The sequence below is a fragment of the Lutjanus erythropterus genome, chromosome 6 (assembly GCF_056507025.1).
Source record: "Lutjanus erythropterus isolate fLutEry1 chromosome 6, fLutEry1.hap2, whole genome shotgun sequence".
Classification (NCBI taxonomy): Eukaryota; Metazoa; Chordata; class Actinopteri; order Lutjaniformes; family Lutjanidae; genus Lutjanus; species Lutjanus erythropterus.
In genome coordinates, this window is record NC_139322.1 from 17,081,828 (window position 1) to 17,101,334 (window position 19,507).

A 19,507-nucleotide genomic window follows, 5' to 3' on the forward strand; every position below is an offset into this window, starting at 1 on the left:
GTGTGTGAGTGTGACGTGGAGAGAGAAATGTCAAAGTTTGAATTACCTCTGGAATCAACTACTGTAATAGGCTGTCCTTCCCGTTTGTGTTTTTTTTTCTTAGTCTGTTTCACTAACACACACTCAAACACACACACCAAAAAAAACAGACATGCATGACTGTCAGTGGTATGCTATTAGTATACCACTTTTCCACACCATATGCAGGCCAAACGGGACTTTACCAGGACTCCAAACTCACATTTTTGCAGGATTGAAAGCTGCAGTTCTGTAACTCTCGCAGTGGAGCGGACAACATGTTGTCCATGATAGCAGCAAAATGAGGAAAACAGTACAGAAATGTTATTAAGAAAGAGACAGCAGCTCATAAATCAAAAGTGTGTCCCTGGTTGGCCCTGTTTAGTGCTGAAAACAAGGCTAATGACTGAAACAGGACACGGCTAATCTTGTTATCTCTTTATCTCTCGTCCAGACTGTGTGTGTGTGTGTGTGTGTGTGTGTGTGTGTGTGTGTGTGTGTGTGTGTGTGTGTGTGTGTGTGTGTGTGTGTGTGTGTGTGTGGTGTGTGTGTTACCCACCTCTCCTCTGGCTATGTCTCATGTTTTAGCTGCGGTGTGGATATTATTCTTTGCATACTGTGATTCTCTCCATGTTGGTATTTCATAATTATAGTCAAATGTTTTGCCAACTGCCAGCATTGTATTCAGAACAAACAAACGTTCACACACATGCACAGATACACATTTTAAAAGTTAAAACCAGCATCTTTTGTGTGAACATCGCTGTGTAGCCTTCAGACTGTGTCTTTGAGATTCCTTCGTATCTGGTACATTCCCCTGTGATCTGTTTGCTCCTCATCCAACACATTCTCATCAGTGTGGGAGCAGAGACACTTTTCGAACTTTTTCTGTCTCTATGAAAGTCTTATTGCCACTTCTATGACCGCTTGTCTCTGTGTGTGTGAGCAGGTGCACGTATGCTTGCTGATTTACAGTGTACTCTTGTACGTGTTTGTGGACTCCAAAGTGAAGTTTTTTTGTGCTGAGTGTGTGTGTGCAGTGTGCACTGAGACTCAAAGTGGATCTCTGCCAGGGCTTAGGGCTTGGCTGAGAGAACGCCTCAAACCAGTTTACTCTGGTTGTGTAGTGGAGAAGTCTGGGGGCGGGACAAGGACCTCTTAAAGCTGCAGACCATGTGTATCTCTGCCTCTGTCTCTTTTTGTGTATGTGTGTGTCTGTTTTGTGTTCATGCATCTGTGTTAATGTGTGTTTTTACAGCATTTGGATTTTGCATTTACATAGCAACACATATTGGAAAGATATTCACCTCGTTGTATTGCCTTTTACAGCTTGCATTTTAATGGGATTTTACATGAGAATTTGAATCTGTTTATGTGTGTGTGCACAAGTGTGTGGGTGAGTTCTTGGCCCTGGCTTAAATAATTTTCCCTGCATTCGCTTTCAAGGACAGTGAGAACAGAGGTGAAGAGTGCAAGATAGAATCAATTTAGAAAATAAGTCTGTGTGAAGCAGAGACATTTGAGCTTCATTGCGGGATGATGAAAATGACTGTTGTGCTCGGTCACATTTTTATTAGAGTACTGGATGCCAAAGCATGCTCTTTGGGATCAGTGTGCATGTGTATACTTGTGTGAATATGTGCTGTGTGTGTTCAAGTGGGCAGTATAAATAAGGTTTAAGCTGAGGGTGGACGACCGCTCAGCATGGGGTGTACAGAGCAGGAAGGGAGGAACAGGCATCTCTCTCCCTGTCTCTGAGCGAGGTTGCACAAGCTGTGCAGAAACACCACAAAACCCTTCACTCTAGACACACTCTATTACATCCTCATGCGCACACGCATGCAATAAACCCAAGTACGCACACAAACAGATTTACTGTACCATGATGGGTCTCTGTGCTCCAGCTACTTGTTTTGTCAGATTTGTTTGCTGCATCATCCAATTTTTTTCAAACATGACTGCTGATATTTTTGGGGGCTACAGAGATTTGTAGTTTTCTCTGGGGACAAGGCAGGGCTTTTTTTCTAAAATAATTTTCCATTACTCAGTCAAAGCTCTTTTTTTTATAGAGTATGACTGAAGTAGATAGTGATATGAGACTAGATATTGTCTTACATTTTGGATATTTTTCTGTCCTTTTCTGGCTGTTCTGTTATTTGCCTTAACCCACTTAGTTTTCATATCCACAATACTGACAATTATTCATCAAAAATCACATTTCATTAACATTTAATGAAAGCACCCATAGTCATACCTACAATATTGACTGTTTACCTGTGCCCTTGTTTTGAGCATTGTCCTGTTTTTGATCTTATTCAGAACATGATATTCATGTTCCTGCATACACGATCAGAACAGTATCCAGGTTTATAATCATCTATGTAGGTATATGTATGTAAAATGTCAGAAATTGGTGAAAAATTTAGATCATTGCTTCCCAAAGTCATAATTGATGTGCTCAAATGTCGTCTCACCCATAACCCAAGGATATTCAAAAGTAAAGAAACCAGCAAATATTCACGTTTAAAATTCAAAGTCAAAATTTGACCATTTTTTCTTAAATAAAAAAGATGAATTCATTATGAGAATAGTTGGCAATGAATTTGATAATCGATTCATAATCAGTTCATCGCTGCAGCTTTGCATCTGTGTTCAGTTGTATCTAAAACTCTCACCACCTCAACCACTCAGTTCTTTGCTAACAAAGAATGTTCAGAAACCAGAATAAGGTGTTTACATGTCACAGAGTATTCTGGTGTTCTCCAGGTAGCATGTGTAGGTTTCTCAAAACAGGGATAAGTCCTTCTTCAGTTTTCTGAAAACAGAATATTATGTTTACATGCTCAAAACACAACCAGCACACCTGAAGGAAACCTGAACATAACCATGATACTTAGATATATTGCTCAAACATACCCTGGGTTACAGGTGAAGTAGTCACAAGAGCGCCGGTGATAATAAATACACCTGACTGTGTTTTACAGGAAGCCCTCAGGTCATGCTGATAAGGAGGTGATGGCTGCCACCGTCCTGACCTCACTGTCCACATCCCCTTTGGTGCTCTACCCTTCCTCTGCACCCACAGGTAAGACTGCTGCCTCAGCATGAGCTGCATTTTACCTTGAATGAACCTGCAGTGGAAACCGCTCTATCAAATACTGACTCACCCACTGTTTAAACAAATCGAGGTCAGTCACTTCAAGTCACGCTGAGGGTTAGTCACTCTCAGTGAGGTGAAGCCAGGGACAGTGGGAAGAAAAACTCATCATAAATCATGCGATGTTGGTTTACTCTGACACAGACTGATCTGTTGGGTTGTTTATGTATTAATCTGTGTTTAACTAAAGGAAGGCAGTATTATTAGCACTATCCACTCACTTATCTTTGTACACATGCATTGCTTGCCCAAGCCTGGCCCTTACTGCCAACTGTTCAGCCTTGACTCTATCACCACAGCTCATTTTGCTGTTTCCAGTATTAGTGCGGTTGCCATCACCATGCCAACCCTGCCAGACGGTCAAAGTCCTGTTGGCTTTTTTTTTTTTTTTTTTTTTAAAGCTCAGCATTAAACTGAGGCTACTGTTTTTTCTCTCAGTAAAGCAGCATGTAGCAGTTCATATCCCATATCACCCTGTTCTACACTGCCGTAACAACTGGGCAAAGTAGAAATAAATCTTTATCAGTGTAAGTTTTTATTGTAGAATTCAGCAATCATTAGATCTCATCAGAGGATGCCGTGGGTTTGGGCAGACCTAAGCTTAAGTGTTGCAAAGAGAGGATGTTGGTTGATATCTTTGATTTATCACAGTTTGGTCAAGCCTCATAAAAGTGTCTGTGAATGCATTCCAGTTAGGAGTTTGGGAAAAAATTCTCCATTATGTATCCCAACTCCCAACACCACTCACTCCACAATTCCCCTGACACTTCTTATAATGCTAGCTTCAATATTAAAATCATCTATCACTTTGTGAGATTTACAGTACGTAGCTTGACATTAAAAGTCAATTTTTGTGAAAGTACACTATTTCCCCTTATTGTATCATTTAAGGAGTTGAAACAGGACTGGCCATGCTGTGATTTGTTTCTCTTAAAGGTCCACCCCTGGGCTTTAGTAATACAATACAGTAATACTTATACACAAATTGATCTATGTTACATATTCATATGAACTGGGATTCAGCTCCTTTTATTGCTATTGGAAATACTTAAGTTAATCCCCAACATACATGATATTAAGTTTTGCTCTGTGTTGGGGTTTAGGTTTAGTTTATTACCATGTTTTGCCCTAGAGAAATTCAGATCAAGCCGGTGCGATTATGATTGTCTTCTTATAGATGAAATATTATTGGATTGGTCAAAAGGCCAGAGTGTATAGAGAGGTTTGTGGGCCAAGACTCAGAGAAATAATATAGTATACATTGTGTAAAGCTGTGTTTGGCTTAGCGATCATGCTTCAGTATAGCTAAATGAAAAATGTTCGCGCAGTAAAGTATCTACTATATATAACATATTAAAAGATATTAGAATTTATGCATCAACCGGCACTGTCATGGTTTAGGGCTTTTAAGAGATTTTACATTTTCATTTCCATTGGGTCAGAGTGGTTTTGCATACTGTCCCAACACTGGTTTTATGTCAGTAAATAAACTTATATTTTCCTGTGTTCAAGTATGAAACATCTTCTTTTTAACCATCTATTGCCACTGATCTGAAGTTAACTGTGCGTCTTCTTTAAACTGCAGTCCCAGAGCCAGCCAGCAGGGCTTGGAAAGAGGTGCTATCAGCCAGCTACAGCAGTTCGACCAGTGGCAACTGGAGCTGGGATGCCAGTGACCAATCAGTGCCCTCCACACCGTCCCCTCCTCTTTCCAACGATAACAACAAGAACTTCCTGCTCTCATCCCAGGGCGATGATGCCAGTGAGGATGTCACGGAGAGCACGCACTTCATGTTTGAGGACCCCATACCTCGGAAGCGAAAGGTAAAAGCGTATGTTCATGTCTGTCTGCACAAAGCAGAATAAAGAAATACACGTTTAATGTCAAATCTCATACCTATATATGTATAGGGTATGTTTATCATTTTTATTATAATGTAAAATGCTACGAAAACATAATCAAATTCAGAAAGAGGAGGTGAAAAGTCAAAATTTACTTATCAAAACTTGCCATTAAGCACAAAGCAGTGTGATAGCTGTGGCATTTTCCTTAGTGTGTTAAAGTTACAGGAGGCAATATGATCATACACAATGCAAAACCTTCTGCCTTGTATCACTCCGCTAAGCTCTTCCCACCAAATGATGCACCAAACATGCACTGGAATTTTGCTGGCCCTGAAGTTGTCAACCTTTGTAACTAACTAGCAAACTAACGCCTGTTCCACTCTGCTAGTTATGTCTGACAACGAGACGTACAGAAGCCTGGATGATCCTTGAAAGTGCAGAGTTGCTATGATTTAGTGGTCATGTGCTGACTAACTGTGACTGGTTGTTTGATTCAGACTGGGTTCAATTAAAAAAAAAAAAATACAAAGTAGTGGGTGCTTATAGACACATTTTTTATAAGGAACCCTTCATTTGCATAGTTTTAGTGACATGTAATAATCAAAATTTTAGGCTAATGAAATAACATTGCCTATTGTAGCTTTAAGTATATTTCTAGGTTAACACTAGCAATATTTGAAATTGGATCAATGTCACACCCTTCAATATCATATTTATGTTCCTTTAGATTTTGTTTGGTTTGATTTACCACATTAGTTTTTGCTTTTATATTTGTTGCGAGATTTGTTTGTTTTTGTGGAATTTTTAATATGCCACCTTTTTTAAAGGGAGTTTGGTGTGATACTTAACTTGGTGTGCACAAAAAACTTTGGTTTAATTCCTGTGAGAGCCCATTTCCACCAGTGTGATGAAAAAAAATGGGCAACTGCAATATTCAAATCAATAAACATCTGCAATTTTTTGATAAAGGAATGCTGCAGAGATGCTCTGGACTACAAATCTTGTTCTCCAGATGTAAGAAAACATGTTTTCAATTTTTTTCTGTGAAAATGAGAATTGTGAGGCAAAAAGATCATTCCCTCTAATCATATGGCATATTGCATTCACAGTGTAAGTTGAAATAATCACAATATTACTTACAGTGGTTGATCAGGCTAATTATCAAGTAATTGTAATTTTGTCTTCGTACAGTATAATAATGACGTATTGTTACTGCAACATTTGTTGTAGACTTGATGCCCTACATTTTGGCTGTGATGCCCCAATAGATTTGTATATATTAAAGGCTTAAGTGGCCTTGGCCCTAAAAATGACTCCATTCCAGCCCTGGTGAAATGTCTGCAGAAGTGCTTAAGGAAGTGTTTATGGTTTGATGACAAAGCAAAGAAGCAGATCAGAAAACGCATCTGCTTATTATTCAGATTATATTTAGCACATGTCTAATAGGACTAACTATACATCATGAAGATAACAGATTTAACAAGCAAGATTAAAAATAAGTTGACATCTACAATACAGCAACAGTCATGACAGTTTCTTGAGTCACCAAGTTGCTTGTGGTTATCACAGCAGCTAGAGATGTTGTCATTTTCACGTTTAACTTAAACCAAAAATTAGCTCATGCTGAGTAATACTTCATAGGCACAGTTGAAGAGAAACAACTCTGATGTGCTTTTGTTATTTCCATAAAGTAGTAGCAGGGAGACTCCTTTGAGAACCCACTAGAAACACAGAGAAGATTTAAGCACCATGCAGTTTAAAACCCTCTGACACACAAGGTCTGTCGCTTTCTGCATGTGTGGATGATGGATTATGTTCTCTCTTTCACTTCTCTCCCTCTCTTTTTTTTATAGAAACAGTCCAGAATGTCAAAGCGTTTTCACTTTCAAGAAGCTTTGCATTTTCAGGGGGAGAGGTGGGAAGGTTTAGTCAGAATGAAGGAGCAGGGATGGATGAACCACAGGAAGTAACAAAAGGTTCAAGGGATGCATGAAAACGAGGACAGTCAGACTCAGAGAGTGTAAAGGAGGTGAGGAGGAATGAATCTTAATATTTCCTCCGGCCATACAGTGACAGAGGAGAGCTCATATACTGTACAATATGTGGGTGTTCGCAGTTCAACCTCCCTGGAGTGGGGCAGCAGTGAAGACTATTGAGCTGCTGAATATATAAAATCAGAAAGACTACAAGGACGAGGCTGCCAGAGAGCCATGCCATACCATAGATAAGCAGACAGGAAATTAAGTGGGCTGACGCTGGGAGGAATATAGACACACAAGCTGTGTGGCAGAGGGCTAAAATATGAGCCAACCTGCTGGCTAGTTTTGTGTTGCAATATAGCTGACACCAACCTCAGAGGTCTAAACCTTCTATGAGCAGCTGCCCCTCGGATTGTTGGCTGTTTGATTTTGAGCGGGCAGTGTGTTAAGAGGATTATTAAACATGGCAATCACCGGTCTTACTGTAACAGTGTTAAGATGCAAGAAAAACGCTTAGGGAATTAAGTGATTTGTGATTGTTTGTAGGATTAAAGACTCGCTTTGCTGTGTCATTATTATTAGGAGGGTTGTTTTAGACAGCATAGTAGGGAACGTGCACATAACCGGCTCTGCTTAAGCAGTTTAATGGTTTGTTGTTGTCGATTAGAGTGAAAGGCAGCGACAGTCAATGAGAAATAGTTAACAGGAATAGCAGTGCAGGAGAGAGTTAACACAACCATTGATAAAAATCTCTTCTACTCTCACTTCTCTCCCTCAGCTCTGTCGTTCCTGCTCCCTCCCTCCCTTCTTTTCTTTCCCTTCTTTCTCCAGAGGCTGTTGAAAGGTAATGAGAGTACACACCCACCGACTTTCATTAGCAGTGATACAGGCCCCTGCCTGCTCATGGGACAGCTGCCAGTCCCTGATATGCCGAAGAGAAAATGAATTGAAATAAAAACACCCACTCCATCTATCCATCTCCTCATGGCTTGCTTATGAAGCGAGGGGGACTTATCGCAGGTCTAATGTAGAATCAGATTTGAGGAGGATCAGATAGGACGGGCATTTACAAAAGCTTCTTTTGATGGGCAGAGGTTAAAAAGAGGTCAGTGTGGTTTTCACAGGTGTGCTTGTGAACTTGGGGAAGTGATGGTACTTGTATGTTTTTTGTATGTTTAAGTTTTTGATATCATATCACAACATGACATGTTCTATAGTGTTCCTCACGGTCTTCAAGGGATTTTTGTATCAATCTTTAAGTGGTAAAAAAAGAGTTAAAAAGGGCACCAAGTCTGTGTAATAAATTATATTAATCCAAAAACATATGCAACAATTTCTAAGACATAGTAGAGCATGGGAATGGCCATCATATAGTTTAATCATAATGCTCTAAGCCCTTATACATTCAAAACTTTCAAAAATGTGAACAGGCGCCCAAAGAAAATACAATATTAATTACAAATTTATGACTAGAAAAACTTGACATAAAGTGCTGAGCTGCATCTCAAATTAATCTTCAGGTTTCCACTACTCGGCGGCAAATATTACTGACTTGCTGTCTCCTCCTAAACACCCCTGTCCTCCCTAAAAATAACAAAAATAAGTTTATGGTTGGGAGGGGTGAAGTGAAAAAAGGTTAAGGGCATCCCCAGGCGGCACGCTAACACTAAACTACTTCCAACAAGATAGATGGAAAAAAAAAAAAGAATAGTGTATTTATTCTGCTCATCAATCTGTCAGCGAACATGAAAGAACTGTGAGGTAGACAGAAAGGTATTGTTTCATTATTCCCTCTCTATTCCTGTCTTTTTTATCTCCTTGTCTCTATCTCTTTTACTCTGTATGTGTCTGAACTTGTCACATATCAGGTTTCTATTTTTATAGGCTTGGTGCTCTAATGGCTCTCTAATGAGGTGTAGTGTTTGGCCCCTTGTAGAGTGGCACTCGATCCCCCACGAAGGCTTTTCTATTGAGGCTACCAATGCCATCCACACATCAGTGTTTTCAAGATAATACGTTCAGTTTTTATGATGTTTAACATTAATATGCATAATAATACTAAGCTTTTTGCATGGCCAATGAAAAGCAGTATTCTACCAATATTCCCATTTACATACAGCTGTTAATACTCCGATTATGGAAAAGTAGAACAGCTAGAGCCAAATAGTATATTTTACAAAGTTTTCCACTGACACTGAATAATATGGGTGTATCCCACATGCCTTAACCAGAAAGTGCTACATTCAGAACATCCTAATAGATTGTGCTGTTTACATAACCTGTATCAAATTCAGAATATTGTCATATTCAAAATAATGATGGGAAATATGTGTGCACATAGACATAGTCACTGTATCTGCCATGGCTGACAGCTGGTATTTTTCCCTCGTTAAGAAAATTATTCACAACCCAAGTGCTTTAGATAAATGATAAAGTAAATAAAGATAGATGTAATGGTAGAAATGCACAAATATCAAACGTTATATCATATCACCCCTTCAGACTGTTTCTGTGGTTATGGTTTCTGTGGTTGTCCAAATCAGCTGTTCTCTGACTCGTGTCCGTTCTGTTGCGAACGTCTCTTTCAGAACTCCATGAAGGTGATGTTCAAGTGCTTGTGGAAGAACTGTGAAAAGGTCCTCAGCACCTCCTCAGGGATCCAGCGACACATCCGCACCGTCCACCTGGGGTGAGTTGCTAGTCATCGCAGAAAACCAAACACACACACACACACACACAATGCTCAGTGCTTATTGTCTCCTGGGTCTCAGCAGTCCCATTAACAGGGATTTTCAGTGAACTATTAGCTGTGTATTCTGCACATCTCTTGTAGATGTGCAGTAAAATATTTGAAAAGTGGTATTGAAATCAGAGTATTTTAGGTTCGCTCCCTTGTGTTTCCTTAAATAAAAGTCTCATGCTGCTTAGCAGTGTGTATTATGCACCGAGTGACAGTTTTTGTCTTAGCTGAACCACAACACACACACACACACCCACACACGCACCGCCACCAGGCAGTATGATCATCTGTATGACTCACAGTGATGATCTTCATCGTGACACTGACATTGTTTAAAAGTTTGCTTTATTTTCCATATTTATGTGTTTTTTTTAATTCAGAATCAGTTATGTAAATGTTGACAGTCATACTGGTGACGTGTTTTATAGAACTGCAGGCTGTGTTCTCACTTAAATGCATTCACTGTGTAGGTGTCACTTAAGTAATTCTTTCCCTGCAGCTTCAGGGTAGTAGTGTAAACATTGTGATTAAATAATGTGGTCAGACAAGAATAGTGACACACATCTGACTTGTCACAGCTTGGATGCTGTCCAGCTACCTGTCTTTGTGTCTGACAATCTGATTAAAGCTTATGATGTACAGCTTCTTCAGGCATTAGCCATGTGCTTCTACTGTCCAATAAAGAAGAATGAAGAATGCTTGACTCAAAAATGCATCACATTGTGAGGATTTAACACTACAGCACTTGTTTACATTTGCTAATTTTACCTCATGCAGTAGTTACACTTTAGAAATGAAACTATAAATTTGTCATTGTCACCCTGTGAATTATAAAGCAGTAAACAAATTGAGTTTGCATAGATGATGCTGCTTTGAAAGGGATTGTAATCATAATTATTTTGTGGCTGCCCATTACTAAAAGCAGTGAGAAAAAGACAGTCTTACTGTCTATGCATTACTTTAAACTCATTAAGTTTTTGAGGAAGGTGGCATCCTCAAAACCTGTCCTTGCATTTACTGTCATTTCACCACCAGTTGCAACAGTCAATGTTTGAGGAGCTCTGCAGCACACTGGCTTTTACTGCCCCCTGCTGCTGGGAAGTGTAAATACTTCCTGAACTCTGACAGTGGCACTCAAGTGAAATGTAATATCATAGGCAAACACATTGACGTCTTTCATGACTACTGTGATCCCAAGTCACTATTTTAAAATGTATGTACATGTTTTGAGAATTTGTTCATCATTCTCCTCTTCTCAGTATTGTTTGTATGTTTAAAGTTTAACCCCCCCCCCCCAAAAAAATGTGCTGAACTGTCGGTGCATCTTTGTTTACAGTTTAGCCTATTGCACCAGTTTTAAGTCCAAACTTAACATAGTTATGACATAAATTATTACTAGGTTGTGATTTATGCATTATGTAAATAAAAGTGACTGCACCACAGAGATCAGTGACAACATAACTCTAAAAAACAACAAAATAGTTACGCAAGCCCCAAGAGTTTTTCTGCCACAGAGCATCACTTTTTCATTAATTGCAGAAGAGAGAAGTGAGCAGAATCATTTCAAATACATGAAGCATTTAAAGCATTTTCTGGCATCCAAATGAAAGGACTTACTTAATATCAGAATACATCTGTACTACCTGTGTTAATGTATGATCAAATATATTGAAGAGAGAGATGCTAACTCTGTACACTGTGCATAAATATAGCTGCTGTTGTAAGAGCAATTAGCAAGTACAATCTGCATTATGGCATTATTAGCATTAGCTTGTTGACCAAAGTTTAAGACTATCACTTGAAACTGATGTTAAAAAATATCTCTATTTTAAGGAGATCCATGAGAGTTTCTAACTGTTCCTTTCCTACAGCCGAAACAGCGACTCAGACTACAGCGATGGAGAGGAGGACTTCTACTACTCAGAGATCGAGGTCAATATGGACACCCTAACAGAGGGCTTGTCCAGCCTCACACCCACCTCGCCCACCACGGCTGGTCCTCCGCCCGTCTTCCCTCCGCCACTCACCGATGTCCCTCACTCTGAGCACATCAACATGAACGGTTCGCAGAGCCACACCCCGACACTGCTCAGTCAGTCAGCTCCCTCCACACTCTGCCACATCCGCACTGACCACGCCTACCAGGTAATTCACACACACCCTAAGAGAGACTTTGGACACACAAATACACATTTGATTTCTGGCAAACTGATGCTACTGCAGTGTCGCTTAAAACAAGACAAATCACTGAGCAGTCGGTGTGTCTCCAAGCCTCAGAGCTTCAGGCTTTTATCATATGGAATCTGCAGAGGCAGTTTTTTGAGACAAATGTGGGAAAAAATAGCTCTTAGGTCAGTTTGAATTACTTAACTCCTACATCAGTGTGGGAGTATACTGTATATCAGCAAGATAAAAGGAAGAAAAAACTTTCTTGCAAATATTAACATAAGGTCACTTGAAGAGTGAAGTCTGAATATTTTTCAAGTTGAAAACTTATAACCATTACATTTAATTATGCTTAAAGTCCTGCTTGCAACACATAATTTGAACTGCTTTTTAGCAGCTTTGGGTATCCATGCCTCCTCTGTCTTTTTCCGCGTCCCTTCTTCCTCCCTCATCATCTCATCGTCCCTCTTCTCCTTCTTCCTTTTCTTCATCTGAACCTACAAATTCATGTCCGCTCCTCACGTCTATGCCCTTGGAGGTAAAAAATTAAATGGTTTCAGCTCGAAGAACACATTTGGTTAAAGTATAAATCTTTAAAATATTCAATATTGAATTCAGTCCTTCGCAGTGGTTCGAGGTAGTACTGAACTTTCAGTTGCCATGACAACACAAAACGCACATAAAAATAGATTTGCATTATGCATACACAGTGAAACTACAATGACCACTCCTCACATTTTATTTTCTCTGTATTGCACTGTACTCATACTGCTAGCGTCATGTTCTCTCTGCTCTCCTCAAATTTTGTGTTTATGTATAATACACAATATTTTGTGGTAGGCAGTTGTGTTGTTGATGCATGATCAGAGTTAATATGGAGGCACATTTCAGATGTAGAAGTGAAGAAATGCCTTCCATAGTGCTTATAAGATCTTTTTTTTCTCTATTCTCCTCCTCTCCTTTTCTATCCGCACTTTTCCTGTCCCCTCCTCCTTTCTGCCATGTCCTCTCCTGGCTATGGCGGGGTGGTTGTCCATGTTCCAGGCCACTGCACCAATGAGTATCCCAGTGGGTCCTGAGCTGGCTGGGGTAGGCAGTGGTAATGGAACCGGGCCTGGAATTGGGACTGGGAATGGCATCAGTGTGTCGTGGCAGTCCCCTCCTGTCATTTTCAAAGGCGTCCCGGTGAGTGAGGCTTTGTCTCACGCCTTTTTATCTTAATCTTAACCTCTCTCCTGCTGTTTCCACTTGTCACCATTTTTTGTAGCTTTCTGGCACTTTGATCTTTCACTCTCCCTGCTTCCCAATACCATCCTCTTCAGGCTTTCTTTACATAGAACAATTCATTTAAAGATGCTGTTCAAAGTGTTAACAAACAATCAGAATAAGAACACCAAAACCAAAAATTCCTGCAGGTGCAACATTAAATATGTTGCCAGCATTATATTGCATTGTATATGTGTCCTGTCACTGTTTATGTCAAACATATGCAATTAAATAGATATAAGAAATAAAATAAAATATTTAGATTAAGGGAAATCAAACTACAACATCAATACAGGTAGAGACACAATGATTAGACAGTAAATCAAGTTGTCTATCAAGACAAAACTATTTAAATCAACTAGCCATCCCAGTCATTTTTCAAGCAAAAATGTCAAATGTTTGCTGGTTCCAGCTTCTTAAATGTAAGGATTTGCATTTTATGGCATTTATGATAGTAAACTGGACTGTTGGTTGGACAAAGGTAACAATTTAAGACGTTACTTTGGGTTTATGATGACCTTTTTCATTTTATTTGGGCTGCACCTTATGATACATTTTTTAAAGGATTAATCTAACGATTAGTATTTGAGTTAGACAGAGGGTCTAATGACTAATTTATCGATTATTCTAAAGTTTTTTTTATGACTTGATTAACATAACTATTAATTAGTTTTAGGTCAAATACTTGGCCTAAAATTTAAACTTTAAATTTGAATTAAATTTCTAATACGTACAGGGCTGATAAAGTAAACAGAAAGTTTTAATGTTAACAGCAGCAGTGCAGAAGTTACTTTTAAAAATAATAAAATAAATTTTAAATGACCACTACTAACAAAAACACTTATGTATTGATAGTCCTGACATGTCGTGCTTGCTTGCAGATAGAAAGTGAACAGGACAGTGCAGTCTTGCTGCTGCTGCTGCTTCTCCTGCTTCTGCTGCATCATGGAGCACCCTGGACATTTCACTTCAAGAGTTTGTTCGGAGCAGTTGTACTGCTGTGATAGTCCATGTCTAATTTGCAGAGCGTGTACAGTAGAGAGTGATAAAGAGAGTCATAAAATACTTGGCTCAACTTGTTGTCCAGGTGAATCCAAGATTTGACTGGGCGCAGCCGTCTTTGTGATGCACTGACATACGTTAGGCAAATTGGCATATTTCCTTAATTGATAATGCTGATTATGTCGACAAATTACCCGAGCCCTCCATTTTAAAGACTACACAACTGAGCGTGAAAATAATCATCAAATTAATTAATAATGAAAATACTAGTTAGATGCAGCCCTAAATATAGGTAAACAGTCTAAAATATACTCTGTAACACCCTTGGGGCCTCTAATAGGCTGTTTCAAAGGCCCAGGCCATAATGGCTGAAGACAACATTGCCATAAATCAGTTTTGGCTCATGGGACAGCCAGGAGACAGTCAAAGGACCTGGGGGATCGAGGGGGCACATATTGTGTCTTAAAAGCACATCAGACATCCTCAGGCACAGAACTGTTTAAAGATTTACAAACCAATAAAAGGATCTTAAAATCAATAATAAAACTGACAAGCAACCGCTGCAACCAGGGGCACAAAAAACATACGTAATGTGAGCTTTCCCGGTTGTAGATAAAACATGTACGGATGAATTTTATATGAATTGATCTTGAACTGTGGTTTTTTTGGCAGACCAGAAAGGATTGAATCATGATAGTGCAGCCGGCTAATGATGAAGGTGCAGACTGATTTCTTGCACCACTCTTGTAATAGTTTTTCAGTGATAAAAACATCCATATAATAGGCATAAAAATTGGATAACACCTGCTTCAGGTATTTTATCTGGACTGTTGTGTTGCAGATAACTTATGTACTTTCATTCAAACACGGAGTATGCAGAGTGTTAATGCGGCTCTAGTCATCAGGAGCTGTAGCCATGCAAAATTGGATGTCATCTGTATAATTGAGATAACTTGTAGCTCTGTCCTGATGACCTGGGAGGCTTACAAAAGTTACACAGTACATCACTGTTCCATAATGTGGTATTGCAGCTTTGTCAATCAAATGTAATGGAGAATTCTTTGTCTAGAAGAATAAAATTTTCAACAGTATTTAAAGCTACACTGAAACTGAGAAAAATGAAACAAACAACACTGATCCTTAACTCATAACTGTTAATGCTGCATCTGTGCTGTTAACCTCGAGCCCTGTTGTAATCGCACAATGACAAGCGCAAAGTGATGTCTTTGGTGCACAAGACTGTGTGGGCGTCTCCAAGTGTACCTTCTATTTTTGTTCATCTATGTGCGGCAGCGCAAAGTGCAAAACATCTGGGTGAAGGTGAATATAGATCAGAGCGTGTGATGATTAGTCGACATATGTGTCCTGCTGCCTTCAGATGGCTGAAAGGATTTAATAATGGAATGAAGGAGAATCTTGAACGCAGTATAAAGCAGCTGGGGAACATTCATTCATTTACAGATAAATGTGGACTGATTTACAAACATTCCTGCTTTTACCACATTAAATCTTGTTTTTGTGATGCTGATATAAACTCATCTCTTGCTTGGAGAATGTTTAATTACATTTTTTGTTTTTTTGTTTTTATTCCATTATGTGACACCTGATGTTGCGCCTGAAACAGATGTGGTTTTGAGAGATCTATTCTGAGTGGAAAGTCTTAAGACACATTTTCCACCAGCGTACCAACAACTCGATTTATGCTGTCTCATTTGAATGAACCTGTTTCTAGTGCATCTCCTACCATTATTGTACTGTGCACTCTGTGTAGCACCAAAGTAAGGAAAAATTTCAAGGTAAGGAAAATACCAAAGGGTCAGAGCACTGCCTGCAATGGTTATTGCACTACAACAAGAATAGGGCCCCTTGTGTTCATGCAGTTACAGCTATGATGACTGTAATGAGTATAATATGAGTAGTTAACTGCTCACCATATGAAAGCTTGGTGGATTAACTGGAGCTAAAAGACAATGTATGTTACTAATAATTGCTTTTCTGTTTTTGGTCCAGACACTCAAACTAGTTTGTTCAACTTGTAGAAGTTGTACTAATAATACAATAACTTTCTTTACTTTATTCCAACAAGAACAGAGTTATGGTTTTGTCTTTTTGTATATTTGTGTGTTGGGCCACACTGCATCAGATTTATATTGAACAAAGCACTTATGACGCTGTTCCACTTTTGCAGGGGCCTGTGACTCATGTCCGGACAGTTAGCATCGGTGAAAAGCGGCAGCCAGCAGCCAGCACACACACCACTGTTAACAAGAGCCATGCTTTAATAACGCCGGCACCTAAATCAACACCAGGAACCAGGTATGCAGCAACATGCATGTGATTGTAGTAAGGAATGTTAAGTGATGCCACTGGTTTTGCTCCAATTATCTCTAGTGATTCAGAATTATGTGGGTTTAAAAACATTTTATCTTCCTTTGTCTTTCTTTCTTAATTGTTTTATCAGTCTTTGTTCTCCGTGTCATGGTTGCTTGAAATGAGCTGCTTTCCTTTTATGACTTTGGTTGTAGTTTGAGTGTAAATGCAAATTAGAAACTTTTCTTGCAATGCTAGTCTAGGGGTGAAACAATTGCTTAATTTAGGCCATTTTTCAACCAAAAATACAAAACATTTACATGGTTCAGGTTCTCACATGTGATTTGCTATTTATATGATAATAAACAGAATCTTTTTGCATTCTTAGAATTTCTAGGGAAATTGTAAAGGGCATAAAAGATAATGAAAATCATAAAATCAAATATTTGAATGTAGTTCTGGGCAGGTTTTGTCACATAAAACAAATGTCTCTGATATTTTTACTTAATAAATGTATGTAATCAACAACAGTTCAGTCCCACAGCAGTGCAGGTTGGATGTATTCTCAATATAAATTTTCCCAACATTTTATTTTATTTTTTAAGAGACTAATTATCAAACATTATTACATTTCTAGTAGTATGTTGTAGTTAATAGTTTATTGTTGATGAAATGTAAAAGAAAGGATTGAGTCATAAGGACGCTGTGCATCATTGAACCACTGAGTTGCTCTTTATGCTAAATCATATCACATCAGATATCAGATCACATAAAACAAATACGACAATTACATCAAATCATTGACCTCATCAAAGATGGCTTCCCTGTTTTGAATTTTATTTATATTGACTTGTTCTAAGGAAGCACACAGGTGTTTTTTTTTTTTTGTATGTGTACATGTATGTATGTTCGTCTGACCCTGTATGTACACGATTATGTGCCTTCGAGCTCATTCCACATATATATATTTATGTGTGTTTTTATGCCCAAGTGGGTGTCTGGATGTCTGTGAGCATGTCCTTATGCTGTCACATCTGCTGTTACCAAGGAAACCCCGTGGGGAGGCGAAGAAGTGCCGAAAGGTGTACGGCATGGAGAAGAGAGACATGTGGTGCACAGCCTGTCGCTGGAAAAAAGCCTGTCAGAGATTCAACGACTAATCCAGTCCCCTTCCCCTTGTTCGTGAGATGAGCTCTTCCTTCCTCGAAGCAACAGCTAGGTGGACTCTTCCACTGAGGAGATGGGGGGGGGGGATTTCTCCCACGATGGAGCTCTCAGTGCTGCTTCCTCCAGCCCAGCAGGGGGGTCGCCTTCTCTCTTTTCCGTTTCCAAATACAAAGAGAAAATAAAACTGGTGGGTAAAAACAAACAAATAAAAAAAAAAATCATCATGAAAAAAGAACCTTATGCAGGTTTGGAGACTTTTTCTAAGACTGAAACATTTTCACTCTGTTTGATGAATGAGGAAACGTATAAATTGGATGATTTGGTCTTTTGTTTTTCACGTGCCATTTTTCACGGCCCCGACTCAAGGTGATGTTTAAAGACTACAGATAAGCTTTTTGGTATACTCTGTCGTTCATTATAGGATCATCATGTAATCTGCTGTTTATGGGGTGGATCATCATGACTCTTTTTTGGAAGTTCAAGGGTTAACACCAGATTAGTTTGGTCAAGACCTCTGTAGCATATCTATTTTTCATTGTCACTGTTTAAGGGATTTCAAAGGGCAAAAAAAACCTGTTCACTTAATCCTGAATCATCACTGTCTTCTGCAGCCTTACTGGATATTGACTGTATGTTCAACACATATTGTTCAGTATCTACTACCTGTTCATTCAACAAATTCAACACAGCCAGCTACACTTCTTGCAGAAATGCACAAAACCTTCACACCAAGTGGTACAAAAAGTTTCCCCTTGACTTTCCAAAATATTTTTGAGAGATGTACACAATATATGAAATATATTTCCCTCTCTTCTTCTCTATACTTGTACCCTAGAGATATGCACCTTGAAGAAATAAGTTGTCTTTTTGAGTATCACTGTAACCACAGCGTATGTCTGAGAGAGTGGATATCTATTTCTTATATAGAGTTTATTTTCAGCAATGACTTGCTGAAGCAACTAGCAGTTGCACTGTGCAATCAGCAGGATTTCTTGCTTTGTGGTTGTCATTGTTATTAAGGTGAGTTGAGGCAGAAAGGCTCAGTTTTTTTCCTTTGACAGCAGATGTTCTTAAAGAGATCGTTTACCACATTGAAACATGAATGATTTACTGCCCTTTGAAAGTTTAACTTTACAGTCCGACTGATGTCATTTATGTATGTAGTTGAATAACATAGAGATTGTAACCCAACAATCACTACCTGATGATAATTATAAGTCAGGCATTCTAATTCATTTCTTACAGTTTTGAATAGAGAGGTTACTAAATCTTTAGCCTTTTGGAATAACTATCATTAACCAGCATTACAACATTTGTAGATACCAGACCTAACTTCATAGGAACCAAGCACTTTTTCCTACAGTTTCTAGTCCATGTTGTGTTTAATCCCTTTTAGAAAGATCATTCACTCTGGTCTAGCATTTGAAAATGAAGAGTGAGAATCAAACCAAGTCAGTGCAGAGCAGAACAGCGGTGAACAGTAGGTGACCGACTGTATGAGCAAAAAAGCATTTTAACCAAAGTGGAGTTTTACATTTTAGAATAAGCCTGCAGTAGTAGATGACAGGCCTGCTTTTCCAAGATTTAGATTAGATGTAGGTTGTAGAATAGTCATTTTTGATGTATCCCTTTTAAAAAAAACAAAAAACAAAAAACATTTTCAGCAACATTGATCATTCTAAGACAATGTACCCTTTTGATTTTAAAGCCCATTTTGTTGTTTTGTGTTTATTATCCAACAGAAGGGAAAAATGCAAAGACATCGGTAACCTTGTAACTTTACTAGCCTTTAAGATAGGGATGCATGATACGGATTTTTCTCCAGCCAACAGAAAAAGGTAGAAATACCAGTACCAA

The 19,507-nt window shown here is 38.9% G+C and overlaps 1 protein-coding gene across 2 annotated transcripts in view; it reads left to right on the plus strand.

The window, feature by feature from the left end:
- Positions 1–19,180, plus strand: part of slc2a4rg (SLC2A4 regulator) — a 44,475-nt gene extending 25,295 nt beyond the window's left edge. Inside the window, exons 3-9 of one of the 2 annotated variants that reach the window (XM_084720915.1) lie at positions 3,003–3,103; positions 4,761–4,999; positions 9,588–9,688; positions 11,611–11,884; positions 12,950–13,090; positions 16,362–16,489; positions 17,532–19,180. In XM_084720915.1, the coding sequence (XP_084577041.1) occupies positions 3,003–3,103; positions 4,761–4,999; positions 9,588–9,688; positions 11,611–11,884; positions 12,950–13,090; positions 16,362–16,489; positions 17,532–17,643 (1,096 nt within the window). In that variant the 3' untranslated portion in view covers positions 17,644–19,180. The remainder of the gene's footprint in view (positions 1–3,002; positions 3,104–4,760; positions 5,000–9,587; positions 9,689–11,610; positions 11,885–12,949; positions 13,091–16,361; positions 16,490–17,531) is intronic. The other variant, XM_084720916.1, reaches the window with a different exon arrangement.
- The last annotated feature ends 327 nt before the right edge of the window (positions 19,181–19,507 follow it).